This window comes from Peromyscus eremicus, chromosome 16_21, assembly GCF_949786415.1.
Source record: "Peromyscus eremicus chromosome 16_21, PerEre_H2_v1, whole genome shotgun sequence".
In the NCBI taxonomy this organism is placed as follows: Eukaryota; Metazoa; Chordata; class Mammalia; order Rodentia; family Cricetidae; genus Peromyscus; species Peromyscus eremicus.
Window position 1 is genome coordinate 23,833,514 of NC_081432.1, and position 27,794 is coordinate 23,861,307.

General features: G+C 52.5%; 1 protein-coding gene across 1 annotated transcript in view; it reads left to right on the forward strand.

Moving 5' to 3' along the window:
- The window catches only part of Col13a1 (collagen type XIII alpha 1 chain), a 142,362-nt gene that overhangs the window by 65,495 nt on the left and 49,073 nt on the right, over positions 1-27,794 (forward strand). Inside the window, exons 4-16 of the mRNA XM_059281562.1 lie at positions 409-435; positions 3,362-3,397; positions 6,444-6,470; positions 8,807-8,857; positions 16,068-16,103; positions 16,658-16,684; positions 17,641-17,667; positions 19,733-19,759; positions 19,855-19,881; positions 20,627-20,653; positions 22,256-22,312; positions 23,431-23,496; positions 26,258-26,365. Coding sequence (XP_059137545.1) covers positions 409-435; positions 3,362-3,397; positions 6,444-6,470; positions 8,807-8,857; positions 16,068-16,103; positions 16,658-16,684; positions 17,641-17,667; positions 19,733-19,759; positions 19,855-19,881; positions 20,627-20,653; positions 22,256-22,312; positions 23,431-23,496; positions 26,258-26,365 — 543 coding nt within the window. The remainder of the gene's footprint in view (positions 1-408; positions 436-3,361; positions 3,398-6,443; positions 6,471-8,806; positions 8,858-16,067; positions 16,104-16,657; positions 16,685-17,640; positions 17,668-19,732; positions 19,760-19,854; positions 19,882-20,626; positions 20,654-22,255; positions 22,313-23,430; positions 23,497-26,257; positions 26,366-27,794) is intronic.

Sequence of the window (27,794 nt, forward strand, 5' to 3'; positions counted from 1 at the left end):
AACAGGGAGTCCTGATTACCTTTCATCCCTACCCTTTCCTGGTCAGGGCCAGTGGGCAGAAGTGGTGCCCAGAGTACCACAAGGAGCCAGACAGAAGGATTCAGAGGCAATGGCGTGCTAGTGAGAGGCAAAACCCCAGTGACCCTTGAGTCACAGGAAGGGACGGATCATCTTTCTGTTTGCTGTCCTAGTCCTGAACCTGGCATATAGGAGGAGGTCCTGGTTATTTGGGTTTGTGGATGGATGGATGACGGAAATGAAGCCCCAGCCCTGTCTTGATAACAAACTAAAAAGCCCCTAGAGTACAGGGGACTCCCCTGGGGTCACAGCTGATTGGGGCAATATTACCCCATCAACTATTCATAATTCCGACCTGTGTCAAGTTCACTCTCTACCTCTTTATTTCAGGGCCCCACTGGAAGACCTGGACTCCCAGTAAGTAACTTATTTCTTCTCTCTCTCTGCCCCCTTTTCATGTGGCCACTGTGGATAGAGCCCGGGGCCCTGGCATACTTCAAGCACGCTCGCACTGAGCACTCTCCAGTCCCATCACTCAGTCTTTCTCAGTCCCTTGACCGGCTGGCTTGGGGGGCAAGTTCTCCTCACAGTTCTCTGAGTGTGGCCTCCCTCTGGAGTCTTTAATCTGTGGCTGATGGCAAAACCACACCCATACCCTCTACTTTGGTACACTGGAGAATACCTGGGGCCTATGACTACAAGTCTTGGCAACCCTCCTGAGGTGTTAGCAGGCAGGCCCAGCAGCAGACCCTCCTAACACAGGAGCTGTTGTCAAGATAGATAGTTTAGTAATGGGGGACTGGAACAAGTGGCCAGTCCCTGGGTCATTCCCACCCTCTTTCATGGTAGATGACATTCAAATTACTGTTCTAGTCTTCCTGCGGCCCTCTGGTGAAAGGTGGACTCCAAACCTTTGTTCCTCCCCAGTTGCCATAAGAAGGCTGAGTAACCACAGAGACTTTGGACAAAAGTGGGTAGAAGTCATGTGACTAGCCATCACTTCCTGGCGCTTTAATAGGTCCTGGGCATTCTGAGCATCCCCAGCCGCAATCGCCTGATAAGTCAGAGAAAAACATTATCAGCTCAGAGAAGTGGGTATTCCCAAATCCATGTCAGTGACAGGAAGACAAAGGATCAGGCTCAGGAGGCGGTGTGCATTGGTCAACCCTCCCGAGTTTCCCAATAGCGGATTGTTAGTGGATTATCACACCCCCGCTGAGCACTGTGCTTCCTTGTGGCCCACGACTGATATTTGTTGGAGTGCCATCTTTAAAGTCTCCTAAGAGATTTGTCTGCTTAGGTAAATGAGATGAGGACTGGGTATGGATACTGTGGGCCATGGAGCAGGGAGTGGTTCAGACAAGATGCTGTAGCCGTCTAGGGCGTTAAGGAAAGGCATGGATGGGTTTGGAGTATGGCAGGTCAGAAAGGAGGCGTCTAGGCAGAGTATGGAAGGGATGCAGGGGAGGAGGGCTTACAGGGGTACCTTTGATACCTGTCTTCCCGGTCTCCCTTTGCTAAAGGCCACTTCCATTGGATTCTAGAACCTTCTGGATATGAATTCTACTATAGCCTTTTGACTAATTCAACAGCTTCTAGAATCTGTGGCCAGTTTGTTAGTCAAGTGCTGAGATTCTCCCAGGGCTGCAAGTGACTCAGTCCAGTGAAATCTAAGCAGGGGGATGGTCAGGTGACTGAGAGGAATGTGGATGGGCTTTTTTCCCCTCTTACAACATCCACCTTTAAAAGGCATTTAGGGGGCGATCCGCAGAGCAGGGACACTGCCGCACTTCCAGCCACTGGCCTTCCCATGCTTGTCCCTAACCCAAGCATTTTATGGCCAGGGCTGCAAAGAACATTATTTTCCAAAAAGAAAGGAAAAATAATCCAAGACCCACACACACCCTGGAATATCATTCAAAAGTCCAAGCTTTTGAATGGTGAATGGACTGTGAGGTCGTCGTCCGTCAGAGTGGACAACAGGCACGGGCCTGGCATGGCCTCGGGGGGAGGGGCAGATCCGCTGGTTGAGGGACTGACCTTCCATGTGAAGGGCCGTGAGGTGACCTGCTAGCAGGTGCACCCGTGCTGGCCCTTTATTAGGATATAAAGGATAGGAACTGTCAACATGCGTACAGAACCGTGGTGCTGTGGGCTTCCGCTTTATTTAGCCCACGCTATTTTGCCCAGCATTCACCAAATGTCAGGTTCTCGGTATAAGGCAGGAGCATCTCACAGGGACCTCAGCAGCCTCAAAGCTGTCACCCCCCCCCATCTCCCACTCAATAAGGCTGGTGCTCAGGGAGGATGGGGAAATGGTCGGTGCTTACAACCAGCACTGTGCCATTCTTAGCAAAGGCAAAATGCTTTGCTCATAGATGCCCTTGATCTTGACAATGTAAGCCTAACAGAAACTGACGGCCTTTCTTGTGTGTCCCACATATGTCTTGGGATGCCGCTTGTCCCTTGAGGCATTTTGCCTCTGTGGTTGCCTCTTAGGGATCAACAGATCCAGAGTCACCTCAGAATGCCGCCCCCCCCCAACACACACACACCCCTAGGGAAATTTCAGGGCAATCTTCTCCTGTCCAGGAGCCTGGACATCATCTTCTATACACTGTTGCTCCTCATCCTTTGAGGCCCCACCCCAGATTTTTATGATGTCTGCGCGCCTATGATTACAAAAAAAGATTTTCTACTGAAAGGGGGACGCATGAAACTTTGTAAGCAGATTTCCAGAGCCAGAGGATGTAACCCTGGCTACAAAACAAAGCATGTGAATCCACATGCTGGAGCAGCCTGCGAGAAGAGGGGGCAGGGTATGACACCAGAGCAGGAGAAGGAGAAGCTGGGGAGCATGGGCGTTGTCCCCCCCCCGCCCCCGGGCTCTGGCAGACAGACATAGGGAAGTCATTCGCCCTTGCTCTGTGCCTTCAAGTCAAAGATGACGACTCCTAGGCCCATTTTGGCTATCACTGATGGGCTGCCACAACACAAGCCTAAGGGAGAAAGGGCCTTGGAGACACCTAGGGACACTGAGGCCCAGGCTGATGACCTCCCCTGGCTGTAACCTTTATTCTGTAGCACCATGCTTGAGTGCAGAAAACCATAGATGAGAGATGAGAAGTCTGGATCCATCCAGGCATGGAGGTCCCGACACTAGTTAGTGAGGTCTCCTGGGTAGTTCATCCACAACATCCACGTGACCCTTGGTGCCACTCCAGATGTTGCCCCAGCTGCCCCAACAAAGCTGCCTAGCTGTGCCTCCAAGCCAGGGCTGCACAGGGCATGGGACTCTCTGGCAGGTGGCAGCCACATTGACTGTTTCCACCTCCTTCATCAGGGGAACAAGGGTGCCATTGGGATGCCTGGACGTGTGGTGAGTTGGCCCACATGCCCCTGCTTGCGGGGTGGCCATTGCTTGCTTCTCCATGCTGGCTTGTCCTCCATGCATAGTGAAATGCTGCCCAGGGCAACTTCAGCAAGGCCAAGGAAGGAGAGGGGAAGATATTTTATTCCAGTCTCCAGTCTGTAAAAAAACCAGCATCTTGCGGTTCATCTGCAATACACAACTTCAGTTCCTAGAGTCCAATATTTCAAGAGAGACCACATCTGCCCAAACCTCTTAGGAAATATTGTTACACTTGTTGTATTTAATACAAACCATTGCTTTTAATTTCTCACCGGGCCGTAGTACTTAGGGTCCCAATGCCAACCAGGGTTTCTGCCACCTACTGAGGGCTTGTTGGAATGTGTCCTTGGAGACTCAGGGACTTGGTACTCTGCAGAACACTGGACAGCAGAGGAAAAAAATACAAGAAGGTCGCTGAACACATGGGGGGGGGGGTGGAGTGAGAGCTGAGTACTCCCACGGCACCAGCTGCCCCTGCAACTATCCCCAGAGCTGCCACTGTCTCCCACGAGCACCCTCTGTGGATGGGCGCTACACTCAGAAGAAGTGAAGACAGGACTTGGTGCCAGGGAGTCCCTCGAGGTCCTCATAAGGGTGAATACAGTTCCTGTTTCCTTTGTGAAAAGTGAGAAAAGCATTCAGGGGACATGAGAGTGGTTGGTCAGAAGACATGAGAAGGGCTGAATCCAGGCCTTGAATCCCTGGATTGTCCTGTCAGCCTCAGGATGAAGGTCTCCAGGGCCTAGAAACCCAGAAGCCTGAGCGGGCGAAGGGCATGCCCGCATTAGGATGTAGCCAGGACATGGATATAGTCGGGGCTGCCCTCCTCATCTGACTGCTGACTACCCACCAGCGTCAGCCTTCACCTCCAGCATGCACCCACTGCCACACGCTGCCTTTGCCTGTGACTCTCCTCGTCTCTGTGACGGGATTGGCCTTAAGCATGACTGTGACATCTCTGTGTGCGAATTTGCATGGCTGTATCAAGCATGGAGTTGGGGCACCCCACGCTTAGGCCACTCTTGCTAGTACTGACATCACACTGGGTATTGAACCAAACCAAAGAGCCTTCACGTATCAGCTCATTCAGTCCTCGAAAGAACTGCATGCTTAGAGGCACAATTTCCATCCCGCCCCCAGTACTCCGGATAAGAGAGCCAAGGCTTGGAAGGTAAAGATCTCAAGATTCTGCACTAGGAAGTGAGTAAGCAGGTACTTGAGTGCAGGCAACCAGGCTTCACACACACACACACACACACACACACACACACACACACACACACCCCAAGGCTTGGTACCTTGGAGAGTGGAAAAACAGTCAGCTTGTACAAACAGCGTTGTGCCATTCTTTAGTATCATAAGGCTACAAAGACCTGTCAGAGTGTGGGAGTCCTGGCCCCCTCCATGGAGCCCTCACACTGATTCTAAACCAGGACACTGGGCATTGTGCCTGCCCTGTGGTTCTGCTTCCTCAGTCTACCCATTTGACAGCGGGTCTGTATGTGCTGTCACCGGATCCCATCTAGAGATGAGACATTACCCTTCCATCCTTCCGCAAGTCATTGTATTGAGTACACCTAAGTGAAACACAGCCTTAAAGATCCCATTTGATGGGTAAAATCTACCCAGGAAGCGCACAAAGTCAGTTAGGTAAGTGTTAGGAGCTTTTCCCCTTGGGTGCAGCAGCTGGCCTGCAGGAAGTCCCGCTGAGTGCAAAATGTACTTCCGGCTAGGCTACTCCTTCTTGCCCCCCCCTCCCAGCGCTTCCTGTGTGGTGGCAATGGGAAGAGGTAGGGGAGCCACCGGAAGCCTCCCACCTCCTGGGCAAAGCTTTCCAGCCACTTTGGAGCTCCTCACTGCTGGTGCTATTTTAAATGTAGGATGGCCCATTTGGCTGCTCACTAGGGGTCCTGGCATAAGCCACTTGATAAGGACTGAAGTGTCCAGTGACCAGTAGGTGTGAAATTCCTGGGTCATTCCCGTACTTCACCAGAAGTGGCGCCACTGACCTGTTTGGAGCTGGGTAGATTGAAGCTGCCTCTCCGTTGGCCACTGTGATGACAAGGGACCTCTGGCTGGGTATTCAGCTTTCTTTGTCTACAGACTCACCCTCCATCCTGGCAGAATTTGTGTCTCCTGCTTCCCACCACCGCTGCCTTTTTTTTTTTCTTTTTTTTTTGGTAGTACTGGTGATTGAATATAGGGCTTTGAGCTTATGAGGCAAGCATCCATCCTACTACTGAGTTCAATCCTCTGCCCTCTTTAGACTTTATCTTTGAGACAGGATCTCACAAAGTTGTCCCTAGCTGGCCTTGAACTCACTCTCTAGTTCAGGCGGGCCTTGAATTTGTATTCTTTCCTGCTTCAGTCTCCAGGTGGTTGGGATTACAGGCCTGAGCCACTCAGGCCCGGTAGCCACCTTCTGCCCCCACCCCCCACTCCCCACAAATGCACACACACATGTCTCTAGCTTTCCCTCTACCTGGCATGTGTAGCCCTAAGGGCTCCAGTCTTACTTCTGTAAGTACAGAGTAAATCCAGCAGGGCTCTGTACTTGGTGCTCAAGGGGACCTTCAGAGCTCCTGGGGTCCATGATCACAGGCCTTGGGAACTTCTTCCCAGCCCTGGCCATAGTCCATTGGACCTGGGCTACCCAGAGAGATTTTCTGACTGGGTTGGGTCTCTCTTTCTCTCTGTCCCTCTGCCTGGGTCACGCTCGCTCGCTCGCTCGCTCGCTCGCTCACACGTGCACACAGCACTTGGACAGGGTCCCCTGTTTCTCTCCTCATGATGTAGAGCAGCTGGCCGCGCTTGCTGGCTGAGAGGATCCTCGCGTGTCTGCATCTGTATTCTGTTGTGCTGTGTTTCTTATTTCACAGTGATTTTTTTTTCAGTTGCTGTGCCATTAACACGGATTCTTGTGCCCATGTCTGTCTCTCATCTTTTTTTCTCTCCCCCCTCCCCGCCCCCGTCTCTACCCCTTGCCCTGTGTTTCGTGGGGCGGCCTGCCCAGGGTGTCAAAGGTCAACCAGGAGAGAAGGTGAGTCCTTGCTGCCCCCTTCACCTTTACCCCAGCCTTGTCTCTTACTGGGAGGCTTTGAGGCTGACATCCTCCACACCCTGGTGTGGAGCCCTGGGAGCCCCGGGATTCCTGGGCAAGGCTCCAGCTGTCCCAGTTCAGTGAGTCTGCCCCTATTTGCCTTAAGCACGTGTGATGGATCCCATTGCTCTGATTCCTAGCTGTGGGCTGTCACCCACTCTCAAGGAAAGGAGACTGGCTTGTCACTGTTGTGTAGCTGGGACTGCCCAGGGGGACCCCAGGGTCACAGAAAGAACTTCCCACCCTGCCTGGGAAGCCAGAAGTCTCTGGATAGCGGGGGTAGGGGTGAGGGGGTCTGCGGGGTGGGGGTAGGACATTCTGAAATAGCAGCCTGGTGGGTTCTGAAGATTTCAGACCATAATCTATCCAATCAGAGGAAAAAGTAAGGTCCAGGGAAAGACTGAGGTTTGTCCGATGTCCCCAGCAGCAACGTGACCAGGGACTAGAACCTGGGCTTCCTGGTCCTCAGCTTTTCTTCCGTCCTTGCAGACGCTGGACACGTCAGTATTGTGGGGCTTTTTTTGTTCTGCCTCCCCCACCCCCTTTTAAGACAGGGTTTGACTTGTAGCCCAGGCTAGGCTAGAACTCACCATGTAGCCCAAGCTGACCTGAAAACTTATAATGGATAATGGTCTTCCTACCTGGTGCCCCTGCCTGCTGAGAGCTGGGATTACAGGCATGAGACTCTCCCCCCCCACCCCACCCCACCCCCACACCACACACTGTTTCTGCAACAGAGTATCCTATCCCCAAAGTAACAACAAATGCTAACAGTAATAGTTGCTCCTGGCGTCCGGCACACTCCAGGCTCCGCCTGCTGTTAAGTGTTCTTGTTTCTATCCGCCCAGCTAAGGCTGACAGCCCTTCTGGAAACTTTACTATTTCTCTGTGCACTCGGCCCAGAGAAGAAAAGTTGCGTGCTCATGGCCACATGGCTAGAAGGTGACAGAGCTGGAGAAGAGCCCCGGATACTGTGACTCCAAGACTGAGAGCCTACTGGTCATAGGGCTGGGCGGTCTTCCAAATGGAACAAAACTATTGATCCCATCCTATCAGGGGGTGAAACTGCCAAGCACAGACAGACACAGCCCCTTCCTCAGACCACATGGTGCTTTTAAGCTTTCCAGTATTATCCCATGAAATGTCCATATCCCGCCTATATGCTAAGTGCTGTTTTCTCTGCCATAGTTTAGGAAATGAACAGAGAAAATTAGCTTGTCCCAAATCACACAGCTGCTAAGGAGCAGGGTTTCCCTTCAAAGCACGCATTTTGCCCTCAGCCATGTCCTCCAGTGCTACAGTTACTGGCTTGAGATCACTGCTACCTGTTCGTGAGGTAGGACATTTAACAAAATGCATTTCGGACTCTTCCCCACAAGGGCAGGGCTGCAGAACATTCCAAGCTCCAGTACTCAGGGGGATTGTGTGAGCTCGGCAAACTGCCATGACTTTAACTCAGGGCTCCGGGCTTTTTCCTTCCCCTCCTGCCTTTGCTATGGACTCCTGGTGGGGACCCCTACACATACACACCCTGTATTTATCCAGCTGGCCCAACCACCTGTGATGGCACCCAGGACTCCCAGCCAAGGAGCTCCGGGACGTGCTGTAGGGGCTCAGCACTGGGCACAGCCTTCATCCTTCTGTGGCATTCCCTGGGACAGCCAGCCTTCGGACTCAAGGCTGCTGGGCCCGTATATAGGCAGGGTGTTGTATGTCTTGACCCTCTGTTCTCATCATTCCTGTTTAACAATCGTGGCGTGTGCTGCCAGGTGAAATGGGTGGAATACCAGCGCCGAACCACCTTACCCGGTGTCTCCTGCCCCGGATGTCATGGATCCCGCGGTCTGCCCTTCCCGAACCCATTGTCCCCTCCCACCCACATCTCTCCGCTGCTTCCTACTGCCCTTCTCAGCTCCTCTGGGATGTTCTTTTTTTTTTTTTTTTGGTTTTTTCGAGACAGGGTTTCTCTGTGTAGCTTTGTGCCTTTCCTGGAACTCGCTTTGGAGACCAGGCTGGCCTCGAACTCACAGAGATCCGCCTGCCTCTGCCTCCCGAGTGCTGGGATTAAAGGCGTGCACCACCACCGCCCGGCTCCTCTGGGATATTCTAATCATCGTCTTTGGGCTCCTCGTTTCCAGCTGATCTCTGGCCTCCCTTTGGTCTATGGGGTCGGCATCCCCTCTCCCAAATGCCAGCTCCCTCATCCCCTTTTTGCATCCTTTTCCCACTACTCTCCTCCCTGTCTACCCTTCCACACACCCTCTGTCTCCCTACAGGGTGCCCCTGGAGATGCGGGGATGTCCATCGTCGGGCCTCGAGGTCCCCCTGTAAGTTGTTGCTGTTCTTTTGCGGGGTGCGGAGGTCGGGAGAGCTAATGAAAAGAGGTTTTGGGGGGAGAAGGGTGAGCCTCGGCGGCGCAGGCCTCTGGGTGTGGCCATCCCATGCCGTGTGGTCAGCCCTGCTGGTCTTCAAGCATCGCTGTTGATGTTAAAGAAAGTGGGCTGACTAAATATACCTAAATTACTGCCTCCCGGGAGGGCTCCAGGGCCTAGCCTCTCGCCACAAAACTCCAGCAGCTGGGAGGCAGGAGAGGTGGTTGCTGTTGTTTACATGAGGGAAAAGCAGAGAAGCACTGCCTGCCCTGAGTGGGTGTCCCGGCTTTCTTTGGAACTAATCTCCACTTCCTGAAACCAGGAGCAGATGACACAGTCCAGGTTCACTGGCCCCGGCACCCACTCCTGGTCCTAATGGGGCCCCAACACACCTTCCACACGCCAAGCCTCCTCCTCGCTGTCAGTACCGGGTCCCGGGAGGTAACTAGCACCTCCCGGCTTCCCTCTGACCTGCTTCCTTAGGAACTGCCTGGCGTGCGGGTAATGGATTCAAGCAAGACAACACAGCTCTGGGGAGGAGGAGGAGAAGGAGTGGGACCCCAAGACCCACTCACACAGCTTCAATGGAACCAGCGTCAGGGAGGAGGCCGGAGTTCAGTCTAGTCTAACACAGCCTCTCTGAAGAGGAAACAGGTCCACAGAGGAGAAGGGGTTTGGCCAGGGTCCTGTGTGGTCGTGGACCTCCCTTTCCCTGATGAGGAACATAAGGAACCTGTCATCTGATAAGGAGCAGGGGGTACAGGGAACACAGTGAGAGAGAGAGAGTGGGGTAGTGGGAAGACCAGCCGTTCTCAACCTTCCTAATGCTGCGACCCTTTCATACAGTTCCTCATGCTGTAGTGACCCCAACCATAACATTATTTCATTGATACTTTATAACTGTAACTTTGCTACTGTTATGAATAGGAATGCAAATATCTGATATGCAGGATATCTGGGATGCGATCCCCCAAAAGGGTTGCAACCCACTGGAGTAGAGGAGCATGATTAGTGATGGGCACTAATCACACCCTAGGCCTCCAGAACAGGCAGGAGATATTTCCCCCACCACACACACACACACACCCCAACACATCACAGGAGAAACCTGAGAATCTCATGCCCGCGCCAATTACCAGGCTCGTAAGTGATAAGTGCAATTTTGTCCCAGCAGCCCCTTCTGGCTCCCAGTGTCGCTGTATATAAAGGATCTTCACCTTGAGGGGAAGATGACGGTCCTTGTGGGTGCCTGCATTGGATCTGTGACACATGGTGTCCTGACCATGCCCAGAGTCCTCTGGCAGTGGCTACTGATCATCAGCCAGAAGGCCAAACCACCCTGACTGAGTCCTTTCCAGACACCAAGCTACCCCTCAGCTGCCCCTGCTGCACCAGGCTATGGGAGCAGGAGACAGGCAGACAAAAGGTCAAGTAGGCAAGCCTTAGGTGGCAGCTGGAGACATGGGGGCATGTGGCTTTCCACCCTGTCAGGAAAGGCCCAGAATAATATCGCTCGTCAGAACCAGCCTTGCCTTTTGTTTGTTTTGCTTTGTTTTGTTTTTTGTTTTTTTGAGACAAGGTTTCTCTGTGTGGCCCTGGTTGTCCTGGAACTCACTCTGTAGACCAGACTGGCCTCAGACTCAGAGATCCACCTGCCCACTCTATGGAGCCTGATCAATAGTCTAAGTAAAAGGAGGCCCTTTTCTCCATTCTCTAGGCCCTTGGAGAATGATGACTCCCATCCCAACAGAACAAGGAGCTGGAACCTAGTGTCTGGGAGTCCTCATGGAAGCCCTATGAGACAGGGTGGGAGGCTAGACCCCAAGATACTCGGCAGGTCACGGCCAAGCTAGGGATGACTGCATGTCAAGGGGCCTAGCCCCTCCAATGGGCTCCCCAGCTGCTTTTGGGGGACAGTAGGAAGGAGCTGAGCTCCCACACACACCCACAAAGAGCTGCCCACACCAGTAGACACACCCGCTGAGTGTCTGTCAGGAACCTAGAGCCTGCCAGGTTTTGGATAGATGATGGGATTTTGACTGCTTGCCCTCCAGGCCCATGATAGCAGTCTCGTTGGCCATGACAGCACAGATAACGGGTGCTGCTGTGGCAGGGAGTAAGTAGGGACAGAGAGGAAGGGAACCTCTGGGCTCAGGCCAGTCCAGGAAGGAATGGATTTAGGGGAAGGAAAAACTGAACAACCAACGTTCAAGGTCTTGCAGAGTCCACCCAGGGAAGGAGAGTCCGGAGGGGTGTCAAGCTCCTGAACTGAGAGAAGAACCCAGAAAAAGGACTGAATGGGAAAGCAAGGACAAGGCGAGGGCTTTGCTTGAAGGACAAGATGTTCAGGAACTGTATCCCAAGGCCGTGGGGGCCCTCAGGTTGTGTTAGGTGGATGAGGGACACAATAGTACACACATTCACAGCATACAGAGGTAGCCTCTGTATGGGAGCACATTGAATGGAAGTGACAGGTGAGTGCTGTTTAAATGCCCTGGTCCGGGCTCTATCTATCTATCTATCTATCTATCTATCCATCCATCTATCTACCTATCTACCTACCTGTCTATCCATCCATTCACCCACCCATCCATCCATCCATCCATCCATCCATCCGTCCGTCCGTCCGTCCGTCCGTCTTTCTGTCTGTCTATCTATCTATCTATCTATCTATCTATCTATCTATCTATCTATCTATCCATCCATCCATCTATCTACCTATCTACCTACCTATCTATCCATCCATCCACCCACCCATCCATCCATCTATCCATCCATCCATCCATCCATCCATCCATCCATCCATCTATCCATCCACCCATCCATCTATTTACCTATCCATCCATCCATCTATCTACCTACCTATCTATCCACCTACCCATCCATCCATTCACTCATCTATCTACCTACCTATCTACCTACCTAGCTATCCATCCACCCATCCATCTATCTATCTGTCTACATACACATAGACACACATACCTGCACACACCATTGGATATGGACATGGTGGATTTTGGTGATGACCAAAATGAACTTTAGAAAAGAAAAGGAGTTTTGGACACCCCACACTTCTGAGTCACACAGTTCATGGCGGTGCCCTCCCCAGGAGGAGGAGGGGCAGGTGTTGCCAGGGAGGGGAGATGCCTCAGAGCAAGATAAGTTTCAGGGATGGGTGGATGTAGCTCAATTACCCTTTTCACATATAGATCCTCTATCCATAAATGTAATGTGTGCCTGTTCCTGGTGAATGCTGGATGTCCAATCAAATGCTGAAGTTCATTCAGGAAAAAAACAAACAAACAAACAAACAAAAAAGTAAGCTCATAACTGTTAGGAAAAAGAACAGGACAGCTGAGACAAATGGCTAGAAAAGAAACAAAACCAAATGCCCATGGGAATCTGATTTGTGATAAAAGTGTCATTTAACAGTAGAAAGAGAAAGGTGGATTGTTCTGAAATGGGTGTTAAGGCATGAGACAGATCCTGTGGGAAAAGGCAAATGGAAAGTTTGGTTCTGTATGTGTGTAGTGTGTGTGTGGGGGGGGGGGCATGCCTGCCATGATGCACAACGCGGAGATCAGAGGACAACTTCACAGAGTCCTCTCTCTCTTTCCATTTTTCCATGTGCTCCAGGGATCAAATTCAGGTCATCAGTTGTCTGAAGCAAAGGTTTTACCACCTGAACCACCTCCCCAGCCCCTGATTCTGTCTTTATAGTGAATCTCTATCCTACCAGATCTATCAAGACAGATTGTCAGTGCAGAAGATATTCCGAGGTAATCTGGGCACGGTGGTGCACACCTATAATATTAGCACTTGGGTGATGGAAGCCAGAGGATCAGGAGTTCAAGGCCAGCTTATATAGTTGATTTGAGGCAGCCTGAGCTACACGAGACCCTGTGTCAGGAAACCAACTCAAAACAAAATAAAAGAATAACAACAAAATACTAAGATGTCAAACATGAAAGCATAAACTGTATGAGCAAAATATGAACACATATTTTACAATTCCCAGTAAGAAGGCCTCTTTGAACATGACAGAAAACCCAAAAGCCACAGGGAAAGTTTGTCTATCTAAACACGACAATTCTAGGTGAGCAATTCAAAGACAAAAGGTGAGTTAGGTAGCATTTGCAGGAACTGTTCTTAACAAATAGCTTTACTCAGACCAGGTCAGAAAAGATAAATAACCTAACAGAAAAGATTAGAGTAAGTCAGGGATTGGGAAGCCTACCATCCCAGCTACTCAGGAGGCTGAGACAGGAGGATCCCTAGAGCTCAGGAGTTCAGGGCCAACCTGAGCAACATAGATCCTGTCTCAAACATATTTGCTTGTTCATACTCTTTATAATACATATTACATAATAATTCATATTCCATAAATAACATATAATACTAGTATAACATATTAAAGTATACACCATAATAATACATTGCCTCAAATAGCCGCTCTGCAGCCTGGACTCAGCATGACCAAAACACTGGCAGAGACCCTAAGCTCAGCATAAATTGAGATGTAAATTACAATCCCTTAGTAAGACTCCACTGCCTTCTCCATGCCCAGGCTCTCCAGGAAGCAGACTCCCATTTCCATGTGGTCAATGACAGCATTCCTCCCCAGAGCCTTGAAAAAGCCCTGGTTAGTCCCGGACTTGGCCCTGGTTTGGAAGGATGCGTGCTCCTTACCAGAGCTGGCACTGTATTTAACAGAGCGTGTGATTATCCCAGCCACGTAAATATCAGCTGAGGTGGCTGTGAAGACGCTTCTTGGAACCCTTCCCTTCCCTCCTGACCTCTTCCTAGGGCCTTTCCGTGTCCAGAGCAGTTACAGAAAGTTTACATTGGGAGGTCTCAGAGATTATATTGCAACAGTTTCCGGGTTTCTCCTTAGGCCTATTCTTAGCAACCCTTATCCTTGAGAGGCCAAGGCCCTCTGACATATGAGTGGTGTCGCTGCTGTCTTGGCTTTGGACACTTGCCACAAGTCCATCTTGAGCCTGCAGCTGACAGCAGCCAGCTATTCCCTGTGGGCCAGCACCCGACCCTGACATGGCAAGGGGTCCTATGCCACCTGGCCAGATGGGTGACGTGGTTTCTCTGGGTACTTCCATGCACAGATCCAGGGAGCCTGGGGATATTTCAGGGTCACAGCACGTGAGCCCAGAGACATTGTCCCCTGGATGGGATCTTGTTTCTGAACTGCTTCTTGATTAAGACCTCTAGGGATCCCAAGATGCTGGGGAGATGGTTTCGTGGGTAGAGTGCTTGCCTTGTGAGCAGCGAGCACCTGAGTTCAGGTCTTTATCACACACATTAAAAGCCAGGCACTGTGGCATGTGTCAGGAACCACAGCACTGGAGACCTAGACAGGAAGATCCCCGGAACTCACTGACCATCTAGTCTAGCCAAATCAGTGAGCTCTGGGTCAAGCAAAGAGACACGCCGTCCTTAAAACTCATGTTAAGAGCAGATAGAGGAAGGTTTGGCATTGTGCTCTGGCCTCTAGACTCATACCTTGCACATACATGGATGGACGGACACACACACACACACACACACACACACACACACACACACACGAGCATGTACACAGGCATACAATAAACACAAGCATCCTGGCTCATTTCTGGTGCCCCTCTGATCAGCTTAATTCAACAAGTCCCCAATGGTGGAGCTTCTATCTCCAGATACATCGCAAGCAGAATTGGTGGTAGTTCTGTGACCTGATGAGATTACATGGTTATTCCCGTTCTAGGGATGGGGAAACTGAGGCTTGGGGAGGTTAGACAATGGCTTGGCATCACACAGTTGTTGATGAAGGCTGGACTAGAACTCAGCCTGCCAGACCCAACAGTCTATACTTGCAAAGAAGTTCTTCCATGTAAGCTGAGGGGATCCCAAGCTGAAAGCTGGCATGTCTTTTAGGAAAAGCAGGTAAGCCACTGTTGCTGGGCAGACAGGAGAGGCACAGAGGAGACAGGAAGGGAGGTAACCAGGTCTCAGGGATGCAGTGGAGGATAGCTTCATCCTAACAAACAATTATGAAGGTGTATTGGTACACACCTTTAATTCCTGCACCCGGGAGGCAGAGGCAGGCAGATCTCGGTACATTCAAGGCCAGCTTGGTCTACAGAGTGAGTTTCAGGACAGCCAGGATGTAGATCATGAGACCCTGTCTCAAAAACACTAAAACAAAACACAGATTTTTATCACATGTATTTGTGTGTGCATGTGTGTGTGCACATGTGTGAGTATACTGTGTGTGTGTGCACACATACGTGCCGACAACTTGCAGGAGTCTGTTTTCTCCTTCCACTTCATGGGTCCCAGGGATTATACTAAAGTCATCAGGCTTTATGGCAAGTGTTTTTACCTGCTGAGCCATCTTGCTGGAGCCTTGAACGATATGAGTGGTAGGGAAACGCTTGTCGGATTCTGAGGAGGGGAGTGACCAGGATCCAGGTTTCTCAATTCTCTGTTACCTTCGCCCTTTGAGTTAGCCACTCAGACCTTCGGCCACAGTTTTGTGTTGCTTGGGAATCCTGAGCACTAGCCACTGGACTGTGACCAGGAAGCATGCAACTGTCTCTGTGGCACTCTGCACCTCTAAGGAAACAAGCCTGGGTGTCTCTCCTTCCTAGAGACAGGGGGAACCCAGAGATTGCCCAGCTGCTGGGAGAAGCCTGCTGAGCAGCAGCAATCTGACCCATCCTAGCCTGAAAGCATATATTTTTGAAGGTCAAGTTCCGCAGGCTTCCAAGCCATCCTTAGATTAGGGGCCATGAGCAATGCCTATAAATCAAGAAAACAGACCCAATTTTGGTCCAGGACTTCTGTGCGATTCAGAGTGAGCATCCCCTGTCCTGACAGTCCCATTGGTCTGTTGTTTGTTTACATGTCAAGGCTCCAGGGGTCCAAGCAGTGTGGAGTATCTCCGGCCACTTCTAGAAGTAGGCCCCAAGGATGCTGGCTGCTTCCTTCCTTCTCCCCAGCTTGGTCCCTGCAGGAACTCTGCTAGGGTGCTCCCTTTCTGTCTTCCCCATCCTCCCATAGCCAGCTCACCGGTGATAACATGGAGTCAGAGACGGGCACAGAGATGAACCGGAAGGATGGGCGTGGCTCCACCCCTCCTCACTCATCCTTGCTGTTCTGTCCTTTTCAGGGCCAGCCAGGCACTCGAGGCTTCCCCGGATTTCCGGTAAGTGCAGAGGGCTCAGAGTAGCAGAGATAGGAAGGTAGGTCCTGGGCCTGGTTGGGTTAAAGTGCATCCACCAAGATGATCCCTGAGGTCACATTTTCCCTCCTGATTCCTAACCACTAAGGGCCCACTCTAGAACCTTTCATGGGCCAGTAGCTCAGAGCTGGGCTCCTGCTACAAGAAAGGACAGAAACATCCATATAGACAGTGATGGGCAGACAGGAGCTGAGTGAGTGAACTTGCAGCTGATACATCCCATTTGATACCCAGATGTGGGCAGATGGTGGGCCAGAGAACGTGAACTGATTGGCCGCTGGCCAGGCACCGAGGAGAGGCCTACCTGGGAAGTGGCAGTCGGGTGGCCCTAGGGTGGCCCTTGGAGTATCCTTTAACCCTTGCCCATGGAGCCTAGACAGGCTCTAAGGGGCAGAACCAGAGGAGCCGCTGCCTCGGTGCCGACCAACACTAGCTTTCAAGGAACACACTGCCCAGGCTGCCTCCTAAGCAGGAGACCTGGGAAACTTGGCCTTTACATCAAGCCTTTCTCTTTGCAGGGTCCTATTGGTCTTGACGGCAAGCCGGTAAGTGAACCCTTGGGGTAAGTAGACCCTTGAGTTGGGCTCTGTCCTGCTCACTCACCTGGGGCTCCTGGTCCTCCTCCATCCCAGATCATGGAAAGACAGTTGCCATAGAAAGAAAAACTGGCCAGAATGGCTGATGGCAAGAGGAGGAGGAGCTATTTGAGTAAGTCACCTCTGACCCCAGTGGGCTACCACAGGGCAAAGCCTCGGGTGGTCAAGCTGGAGGTTCAGTGAGTGGAGCAAAAGTCACCTGCAGACTTTGGTGACTCTGAAGGACACGGGATCAGGAGTCAGGGAAGGCAAGGAGGCAGCAGGAACAGTAAACAGGTGGAAGAGTACAAGCTGCTCCTGTACCACCGAAGTGCCAAGGTGTTTCCTGTTCTCCTCCACAGCTAAGGCTCCATGTGCACACTCAGGTCCACCTCTGGTCACCTTAACCCTTTGGACTTGGTCTCCTGGTCCAAGCATTCATAGGAATTGGAAGATGGCTGCCCCTCAGAGCTCTTGGAGTCCCCACAATTGCATGCTCTGGGGCTATAATGTACATCTCTTAACTCTTCCTCAGATCCCCGGGTAGGGACCTGGTCACCTCAGCCCAGCAAACCACATATAGCCCAGAGGCTATAGTGGGCGTGTCTACTGACCACAAGGTCAGCTATCCCCATACACCCAAGGTCCTGGGTATATGTCGTGGATGTAGCTGGGGTCTGGGGAGACACCCTAAGTTCTGTTCTCCTTTGAAGAGCAGGTAACTATAGCTGAGAAAGTGAAAGTGAGAAAGGCCCTACCCCTGGCCCAGTCAACCTGCAGGTTAGGGTCTGGTCAGATGAGTAAGTGACAAGGGACGCTGAGAGAGAAAAGAAGCTAACTGCATCGCATAAGGAGGACCATGTTGGAGCAGGCAGGGTGAGGGCTTCTGTGTTTAGACAATGTACATGAAACCCCTTTCCTTCCAGGGCCACCCTGGACCTAAAGGAGAGACGGTAAGACCCCCTACTTTCTTTCCTTCACAAGACAGATGGGGGAACGGTCTGGTCTCACTCCTACAAGGGGACAGAGCCTGCCTGTCACAGTCACCCCCTAGCAGGGTATACCCCTCACCACCCTAGGTCATCATGCAGGGAGAAGTGGGCTTCATCCCCTGCATTGGAGACATCCAGGGTGTCACCCTTGACCCATGCCTCACACCTTATCAGATCAACTAGTAACAAGCTCACACTCCCAGACTGCACAGACCAACACGCTAATATCAGCACTCTCGGGGTGGGGGTGGGGTGCTCCCTAGGAGATGGTGGCCCTTTGCTTTCCCACAGTGGCTATCCCAGGACTCTCAAGCCCCACCACTGTGACCCTGCTTGGAATTTTCTAGTTTCCAGGTAGATCCAGTTGTGAGTCTGAAGCAGAAGGATTCTTTCCTACCTCTTGCCACACTGAGGCCACTCACCCAGATGCCCAGAGGCCCACAGACTGGCACTCAGGGGGTTCCCATAGGCCAGCAGAGGGCTCACAGCAACCTCAGAACCTCAGGCGAGGGTTCAAATTCAGAGCGTGTTAGACTGGAAATGGCTAGCCTTCCATGATCACACCCTGAACCATGTCTGAACACTGTCATCTTCTTGGTGCTGGGAGACAGAGGTGACGCCAGCCCCTTCATCTTTGGCCCTGTGAGGGTCTGAAGAGCCTGGCCCAGAGGGATCAGCCCACACCTGCTTCTATCCTGCCCTCTTACCGCACATCAGCACAGGCCTCCTCAACCAGGACTTCAGTGAGGTCTCCTGAAAGTCCACCAGACACTGAGCCCTACTCCTCCCTTGAACCAAACGATAAGGCAACCTTGACAGAAATGCCAAGTCCCCTTGTGTCTTCCAGGGAGCTCAGAACGTGGATTAGGGTGTCCATTCTGGCTTCCTGTACACCACGGGCCTCTCAAAATGTAGTGTCTGCAGCGCTGGCCTGCCCCACCCATGCTGAAGCCTATTGTTGGCTGTTTTTTACTCTTTGCTATTTTGGGGGCCCACCACCCATATCCCAAATAAATCACATGGAGTATTATTATTACTTATGATTGCCCGACCTTAGCTTGGCTTGTTTCTAGCTAACATTTCTTTCTTTCTTTTTCTTTTTATTTTTCGAGACAAGTTTTCTCTGTGTAGCTTTGGAGCCTGTCCTGGAACTCGCTCTGTAGCCAAAGGCTGTCCTCGAACTAACAGAGATCCACCTGCCTCTGCCTCCCAAGTGCTGGGATTAAAGGCATGTGCCACCACTGCCCGGCTCTAGCCAGCTTTTCTTAAGTTATCCCGTCTACCTTTTGCCTCTGGGCTTTTTTCTTTCTCTGTTCTGTATACCTTTCTTTACTTCTTACTCTGTGTCTTGCTGTGTAGCTGAGTGGCTAGGCCCCTTATGTCCTCCTCTCCTCCTTTTCTCACTTCTTATTCCTCGTTCCAGATTTCTCCTCCTATTCTCTCTGCCTGCCAGCCCCGCCTATCCTTTCTCCTGCCTTGCTATTGGCCATTCAGCTCTTTATTAGACCAATCAGGTGTTTTAGACAGGCACAGTAACACAGCTTCACAGAGTTCAACAAATGCAACATAAAAGAACGCAACCCATCTTTGCATCATTGAAAGAAATGTTCCACAGCAGAAACAAATGTAATGCATCTTAAGATAATATTCTACAACACAAGCCTTTCTGGTTCAGTGGCCAGGAGAGTAGGAAGCAGGCTGTGTTGGGGTCTCCTGAGGCCCCCAGGTGCAGGATGTATGGTCCTTCAGAATAAAACACTCCGACACCCAAGCCTCCCATGCAGAGGTCCCTTGAGATGTCAGTGGCTGGAGGAATGGGGGGGGGGGGACAAGGAACAACTGGCCACACCCACTGAGGCTTAGCATCTAAAGCCAAACCACCTTAGTCAGGTTGGACACAGGCAGTCCTGCCCTGTAGGACTTTGGGACAGTCTGAGATGTGCCTAGAAGCCCAGTATGAGTCTCAATCCACCAGGCATGTGTCTCTGATCTGTCTACCCACTGACACATGTGCTTTCTTCCGCAGGGCCTGGTGGGTCCCCGAGGACAACCGGTTGGTAGCTCCTCCTCTTTGTCCCCAGCAGGGAGGTTGGGGACCATGTGGTCTGGGATCTGAGCCCTGACACTGTCATTTCCTTCTCTTTGTAGGGACCTCCGGGACAAAAGGGAGAAAAGGTGAGTGCAGCTGAGGCGCCTCCTGTGCTGGGGCAAATCCTCCTACCAGGCAGAAAGGGGTCAGAGCAGCTGCTTCCAGATGTGAGTTCTAAAGAAACCCTAGAGACACCGAGGATGTCAGAGAAAAACAATGACATCCCCCCCCCCCCACACACACACACACACTGTCAGTCTTGAGTCTGGAGACCTGCGTAAGTTTGGCCCTGTCCACCTGCCGTCCCACAGGGCTCCTTCACTCTGTGATATCCACTTAGAGCCCTGCTGGCCTAACTTTTCCGTGGCCTCCTATAATCTCTGCCTTGTTCACTTTCTGATCGAGATTGGTAGGTTTACCCCTGGACAGCGACGCAGGAGCCTGGCATTCTTGGTTTTGGGGGCGGGGGGGAGGTATTCCCAGAGCCCTGCTAGCCACAAGCCATCATAGGGTCTGTTGGGCCCATCAAGGCTGTTGGGTACTAACCCAGGACATAGGCTGACAACTGAGCTGGACATAATTCCTAGTCCTGCCATTATGGTAGGTGGCATTTAGTGGCGTCCTATCCCTGTACCCGATGCAGCCTCCTCCAGGCAGGCCCTAGGGGGTTTCTCCTGTTGCCTACTAGAGGCAAGGGAAGGGGGGACCACTTCATCTCAGAGGGCCCAAAGCAGAACAGTGGCACCAGCGGATGAGGAGATACATGGTGTGTTTGGGGGTACAGATCACCCTGATAATGCCTAACACCTCTCTCTTTCTCTCCCTTCCTAGGGTCAGTGTGACGAGTACCCACACCGGGTAAGTGATGCTCCAAGCTAAGGGTGCTCTTTGCTTCATCCCGAAGCCCAGTCACTACGTGGGGGCGCGGGATGGGGGTGGGGTGAGGACCTGCAACCCTGTGTGTAAGGTGTGGTGTGCTCCGCCCTACAGCTACTGATGACCTGCTTTCAGCTCTGTGTCTGGTGGTCATTGATGTGCATGGGGCCAGACTCCCAATGGCCTCATTTGTCTGCTGAACAAGTGTCTGAGAGTCTCTTGAATGTGTGTCATCTTGCCCTCCGCTGGCCAGGAGGCATGCATAGATCTGGGTGTTACCTCTCTGCCCGGCGGGGTGTCTGTAGGTCTGGAAGTCCTGGACAAATATGAGGGACTTTTGAGTTAGTCGTGGTTTCAGATGACCCAGATCTCCAGGAGGGGAGATCATCTGGCCACTGCATCCCTGGAGGCAGCGTGCATCTTGCCTGTTAGGAACACAGGAAACTCTTCTCAGCAGGAGCGTTATGGAGGGGTAGGCTGTTTCTGGACTGAGACGGCTCCTCCCCTAGCCCTCCTGACCCTGGCTTTTCCTAGCTTTCTCTAAGCATAGGAACCCAGTGTTCACTTGTGCGCTGACAGCAGAGCTCCTGCTGGAGACAGGGAGGGTGGAGTCCTTCCCTGATTCCTCCCTGAAGCCCCAGTGGGACACAGTGAAGCAACCTGCAGACCACCCCTATCATGTTCAGCCCTGGGCCACAAGTGTGAAGGATATCATCATAGGTGACCTCCCATCTATAGGAACTGCAGTGTACCCAGAAACACACAATCTACCGCCCTGGCTACTACTACAGCCGAGCAGGGTGGAGGATAGCGGGTAGAGCCCATCACACCCCCTACCCTCCCTACCCCCCACCACCACAACCCAAGCTCAGAATGTACTTACTCTCCAGGGTCTCTAGCATGACTAGCCTCTGCCCAGCCTCTCAGGACACAGAATACCACGCCAGTCCCTGACATCTGGGTCCTTGGACCAGAGAGAGGCTGTGTTAGGTCTGGTGTATAAGAGGTAGGAATAGGTTTGAGGCCCAGGCCAGCAGCCACACAGGCAGAGCTGGCCTGTGAGTGGCATGCACTTCAGGGGTGTAGGGCCCTGCTGGTCCATCTAGCCCAATCCTGATACAACAATAGAAAGCCAGCTGTGTATTTGAAACGATGGACTTGCAAGATGGTTCTATTACCCAAAAGCAAGACAGCATCCCCTGGCACAGAGACAGTACAAGTGCAAGTGCTTCTACAGTGTATCATTGAATCTGCAGGGGTGCTTAGGGCAGGGAGGGCAGGCTCTCTGCCCCTCAACCCTGCACAAGAACAGAGAAGGGAACTGTGATAGGGAACAGTGATCGTCCTGGAAGCATAGTATGAAGACTTCAGTCAGGCAGGGATCGGGGGAGATTTGAAGACCCAATTGACAGGCAAGTTAATTTAGAAGTGTGAGAGCAGGGAGCCTCTAATGGATTGCTGGCTTTTCAAGGAGTAGGCAGAGGTGGGTCCGCTGGTATCAGGCAGGGTTGCTAGGAGGTCTGTGGGCTCTCCCCTGCTCCATGTGACCCCGTCTCTGCTGCCTTCCTTTGCCTCCCAAACCAGGAGTACCCAAGCGGCGTCCTAGCAGCTCTGCGCTCCAACCCGATAATGTCCCTAAAGGTTTGTCGGTTCTAGGTGGGCTCCAGCCCCTCTTGGCTGAGACACTTCCCTGGACACGGAGCTCAACATGGCACATCCCTGGGCCTCAGCATGGGAGGAAGGGGCTCTGCATGGCTCATGTGTGATAGCTGCCCCTTTGTGCAGCAGGAATAACCTAGAAGGGCCCCCAGGTGGGCTCCTAATTCCCTGGCTGAGTGTGTTTTCAGCCCAGATGGATCATGGTTCTTAACATCCAGCCCAGGGGCCTCTAGTGAGTTAAGGGGCCTTAAACACAGGTAGGTGATCCCCCATGGTCTTCATACGGGTTCTAACTTCCCAGTCATCTCAAGTTCAGCCTAGCCAAGCAAGGAGGAAAAAAAAGCAGCAGAAATTACCCCAAATGAGAATTATGTTAGGTAATATGATCGTAAGCTGCCCATCCTCCTAGACGTGGTTGACCATTCCCAAGACATCTTTTCTGAGCATGCCAGCCGCAGAACGAGGCCTCAGCCGTACTTAGTGCGTGCCTCGTAAGCCACACCCACAGCCAGCTCAACCCAGGGAGCCAGGCTTAGCTACCCTTGACCATGGTCCTCAGATTCGCTGACATCAGCCATTCTTGTCCTACCCAAAAAGGAACCCACAGGGACCACACGCCAGCCTGGCTCCACGCACCAATTTAGCTCGTTCTGTGGCTCCGACCCTCAACCCAGCAGCCGCTGTCCATCCGGCAGGCCCGGGTGGGGCAGCGCACGGTTGGATGGTGTGTCATATGGCCTGAGTGGTCTGGCACGGCATCAGAGGTGGGCCTGGCCAGAGAAAGCCCCTCTTCTGGAACTCAAGGAGGCTACTAGCCAGTAGCCGAGCTGAGGCAGGGTGCTTAGGAGGCCACGCCTTCAGAAGGACAGCTGAGGCTGCCAAAGGCAAGATGAGCATTGTGTTTGTCCCTTGAGCTGAGCCTTAGGGATGTCGCCCATCCCCCCCACACCCCCATCTATCCTTCTGCTGCGCTCACACTGACCTCTCTTCCCTCTTCCTCCTCTCTCCACTTGGCCTTCTCGGTGACTTCCTACATCGTTCTGAATACCTGTGACCTCTGGCCTCTGCCCTCTGGCCTTCCAACTCGTGTCTCTCCTCAGCTGTTGCCTCTCCTCAATTCAGTGCGGCTGGCTCCACCCCCAGTCATTAAAAGGCGGACCTTTCAGGTAGATACCATGTGGGGCTTTCCCAGGGGCTTGGTACATCTTGGGGTCGTGACGGGGCAGCTGGGGTCACCCACTGTGCCAGAACCTGCTTCTAACGGTGACAGTAAGTTAGGCGGACATCAGCCCCGCGATGCCATGGAAGCGGAGACACACGGCACACGGGCCCCGCCATAGCATGACACCTGACAGCCACCACCAACAGGCCTTTTTGCAGGCCTGATGTCGAGTTTTGGTTCATGAGTTACACGCCACCGTCTTTATCGCCACGGATGCAGAAATACAGGCTCAAAAAGGTTCAGTAAGCTGCCTGAGGTCACAGAGCAAGGATTTCTACCCAGGTTCCCTGCCTGTTCCCAGGGTGCCTCGGGCTCCCTCCTCTGTAAAGTAAGAGCAGGCGTAGTGACTGTGGTAGGGCAAGGAAATCGAGTCGCAGAGAATGAATGGACTCACCCAACGTCACAGGACTTAGCAAGAGGGAGAAGTGGACATGAGAACCAGGTCTCTGGGTGCCTGTTCCCACACTCTCCCTGCTCAGGCACACAGCCTGCTGAGTCCGACATCTCAGAGCCGGGGTGTGAGCAATGAGGGTGTTGCGGCCCACAACCCACAGGAGAACAGCTACTCTATCTTCCTGCCTTGCTTACCTCCAAGGAGGCTTGGCCAGGAGCAGGTCCCTGGGGACAAAGCATCATTGCCCATGCTGTCTGAGGTCACATGAGGCCAGGCGCTGCCAGTCTCACCCTTCATCTGCCTTCTATGGCCCGGGTGTCCCCAGGGCCCCAGGGAGCTGGGAGTGGCAGCGCCTTGAGCTACTTGCCTGGTGAGTCCACCGCCCAGGAGCATGGATCCTCAAGTACTTGACTGAATAAGGCGGAAAACTCACTCCAGTGGTCAACTAAAAATACAGAGTCACATGATACATGCGCAGTCTATTAAGCATTCAGCCCATTCTTGTAGGCTGCGGATCGCGTTACCCCACCAAATCCTCAAGAGCCTCCAGGGCTCCAACGGTTGCTCAGGAGGCTGCTGGCAGCTCAAAGCAACACCAGGCCCATTCAGGGCCACTCATCCTGCTGCCGACAGGCCCCACTTTAGGGAAGCTGAGGTAGTGCTCTTGAACACACATCCCCTACACACACACACACACACACACACACACACACACACACACACAGAGTCACTGCGTCACTGCGTACGTGGCCTTGCTTGCCCTAGCCACTCTTTGATGGACATTTACTGTGTTCTAGGTCCTGCTGTGAGCGTTCTGCCTGATGGGTTGTAAAGTGGGGCTCAGTCAGTAGTGCTTGTTGGGCAAGCAGGACGACATGAGTTTGGACCTCCAGGCACACACTTGTAAACCCAGCCTTGGAGTGGGAAAGACAGGAGACTCCCTGGGGCTCTCTGGCCAAGCCACCTGAGCCTAACCTGTGACCTCCCAGGCCCCATGAGAGACCCTGTCTCAAAAGATATGAGGACAGCCCCTGAGGAACGATACCTAAGATGGATGTCTGCCCTCCACACACATGTGTGCTGTACATACACAACCAGAATCATGCATGATTATCTCATGTAAGCTGCATACCAGCTCCCTGTGGGCCATATTCTAAATTTCCAGTTGGCAGAGGAAGACCCTAGAGCAGTGGTTCTCAACCTTTCTAAAGCTTCGACTCTTTCATACAGCTCCTTATGTCGTGGTGACCCCCCCCCACACCATAAAATTATTTCACAGCTGCTTCATAACTATAATGTTGCTACTGTTATGAATCATAAGGTAACTATCTCATATGCAGGATTTCTGAATATGTGACTCCCAAAGGGGTCTCGATCCACAGGTTCAGAACCACAGTAGATCCAGCCCACCACCTGTTCCTGTATCTGTACCCAAGACACGGAGGTGGCCAGGCAAGACTTATCTCTACTGCCCTGACTCAGTTTCCAGAGCAGAGCCAGCAGGAGTTGCCCTCACGGCGGCCGCAGATTCTCTGGGGAGTTAGGGTTTTATACCGTCAGTCATCATGGGACACGAGAAGGCTTACCAGTTTCCTATGGATAGATCTGTATTGATTATGCATGTTACGCAAGATGGTCTCAAGTGAGCGGAAAGGGGAAGCTTATGTAAGAGCAGATGCTGACTGATGTGTCTAGCAGATGGTGCTGGAGGCCACTTCCAAACAACAAGGACTTGGCTGATGGGCCCCACTCAACTGAGCAGTGAGCCAGACAAAACCCCATGGCCTCTGACCTAGGGTCTCATTTGATCCCCTGGAACAGATAATCAAAACCAGCAAATGCTAAGACAGGAAACAAGGACCCCATGCTCCCATCCTGCCACTGGGAGGCCAGGGCTGATGATAAACACGCTACATTAAGAGAGTGATAGAGGCAGGCTGCAGACCACCTGGGTTGAGCTCTGGCTTCGGGCCAGGCCAGGAGCAGGGCTTGGGTTCAGGCCAGGGGTCATCTCTCCCTCACTCTCTATCACTGCCACTACCACCAGACTCTCTGCCCTGGGGACCTGTAGAAGCCCCCACAGCTCAGCCACTGATGCCCTGGTCCTCTCCTTACTGCCGTTAGCCCCTGCATGCAATCACCGTCACTGGCAACACGACATCATTACCCTCACCACCCACCCACTGCCCCCACTGCATTCCTAGCAGGGTCCACAGAGGCCTCAGCAGATGCATGGCACGTGGCGGGGGGGGGGGGGGGTGTCTGACTGTTGCTCTGACACCTCTCTAATGCATGTTTTCTCTAACTTCAGGGGGAACAAGGCCAGGCTGGCATCCAAGGCCCTCCAGGGCCCCCAGGGCCCCCAGGACCAAGCGGCCCTCTGGGACACCCAGGACTGCCAGGGCCTATAGGGCCACCTGTGAGTATCCCTCCCTCTCTTCTTCAAGATTTGCTCCCTAGAAGTCTCCAGAAGCCTCTAAACCTTGAGGACAGACCAAATGACAGAAACGTTTTGTCAAGGCCCGGAACATGGGTGGCCTCTGCAAGAAGCTGTCCATGCCTGAGACTCTACTCAGCTCTTTGCCCTCCCAATTTTACCAACACACCTGCAGGGCTGTGTCAGTCATGGTCTCCAGGGTTCACTCTGATAAGCTTATGTCACTGCAGAATAACTGGGAAAAGTCTGAAGGGCCTTTGGCAGCTGTCCCTGCCCCTGGTTTAAGAAAACCCAAGTCAGGGCAGTGGATTCTGGAAAGGTACAAGGGGTGGCCTCCGATGACTGTGTCTTTCAAGGTAAATGCAGGATCTGCGCTGCTGGCCCGCTTTCCGGGCATGCTGCTCCAGTCAGTGGGGCCCTGCATCCCGGGTCCTGAGGACTGGCAGTGCCACTGCTGGGGAAGGGTGCCATAGACATTCCCGTCAAGTGACAGATCCACCCCCAACTCACTCGTTTTCAAACTCTGGCCAAGACCATGTCCTCCGCAGCCACATTATGGCAGAGATATATGTGTTCAACGCTGATAAAGGCTTCCAAGTAGCTTGAAAGGAATGACATAAGAGTCACTCAAGTTCATGCCCAGGGCCCTTCAGCTGCTCTGACATTTAGCCCTCTTGAGACTTCATGGAGGGTCCCTGAGAACTGGATGACAGTTCTGGCCACCACAATCTCCCGTTGGGGTAGGAGGACTAGGCTGTAGTGAGAGCCTGTGTTGCTCAGAGCTGGTTCAGCTTGGTCCCCAAAAGGCATATTTACAGAACTTTACCCCCAGGACTCCAGCAGGGGTGCGGGGTGAGGGGAGGGGTGCGTAGCCTCACCTCCGTCCATCTGTAGATGGGAAAACAGAAAAACTAAAAGGAAACGAATTTAGAAAATTGAACCAGACCAAGCCTCCAAAGTGCCCCAAATTCGCTGCTTTGCCAACTACCACCCTCTGCCCCAGTACTGGGCGCTCGCTCTCTCTCTCTCTCTCTCTCTCTCTCCCTCCATGGCAGCTAGGTGTATTGTTTGGGGTTTTTTTTTGTTTGATTGTTTTTTCTTAGATTGTTTATACCAGTGGAAACAGACTAGACCTAACTTCTTAGTTTTCTCCAGCCCACGTTTATTGCCTAGACCTCCTCCCAAGACCACAGTACCCAACCACCCCTGGCCTCTCTCTCCCTTGGTACCCACAGGCCCCTGTACCCATACCAGCTCACCATGGCCAGCTGCTGTGGTTACCTCCGGGCAGAGGGGGGCCGACAGGCTCTTCTTCAGGGGTTCGGGGCCAAGGACAAGATTGGGACTTTGTTGGGCAAGGTCAGCTTTCCAGCAAGGGCCCTAAATTAGGAGGTACATGGGTAGAGGCTCT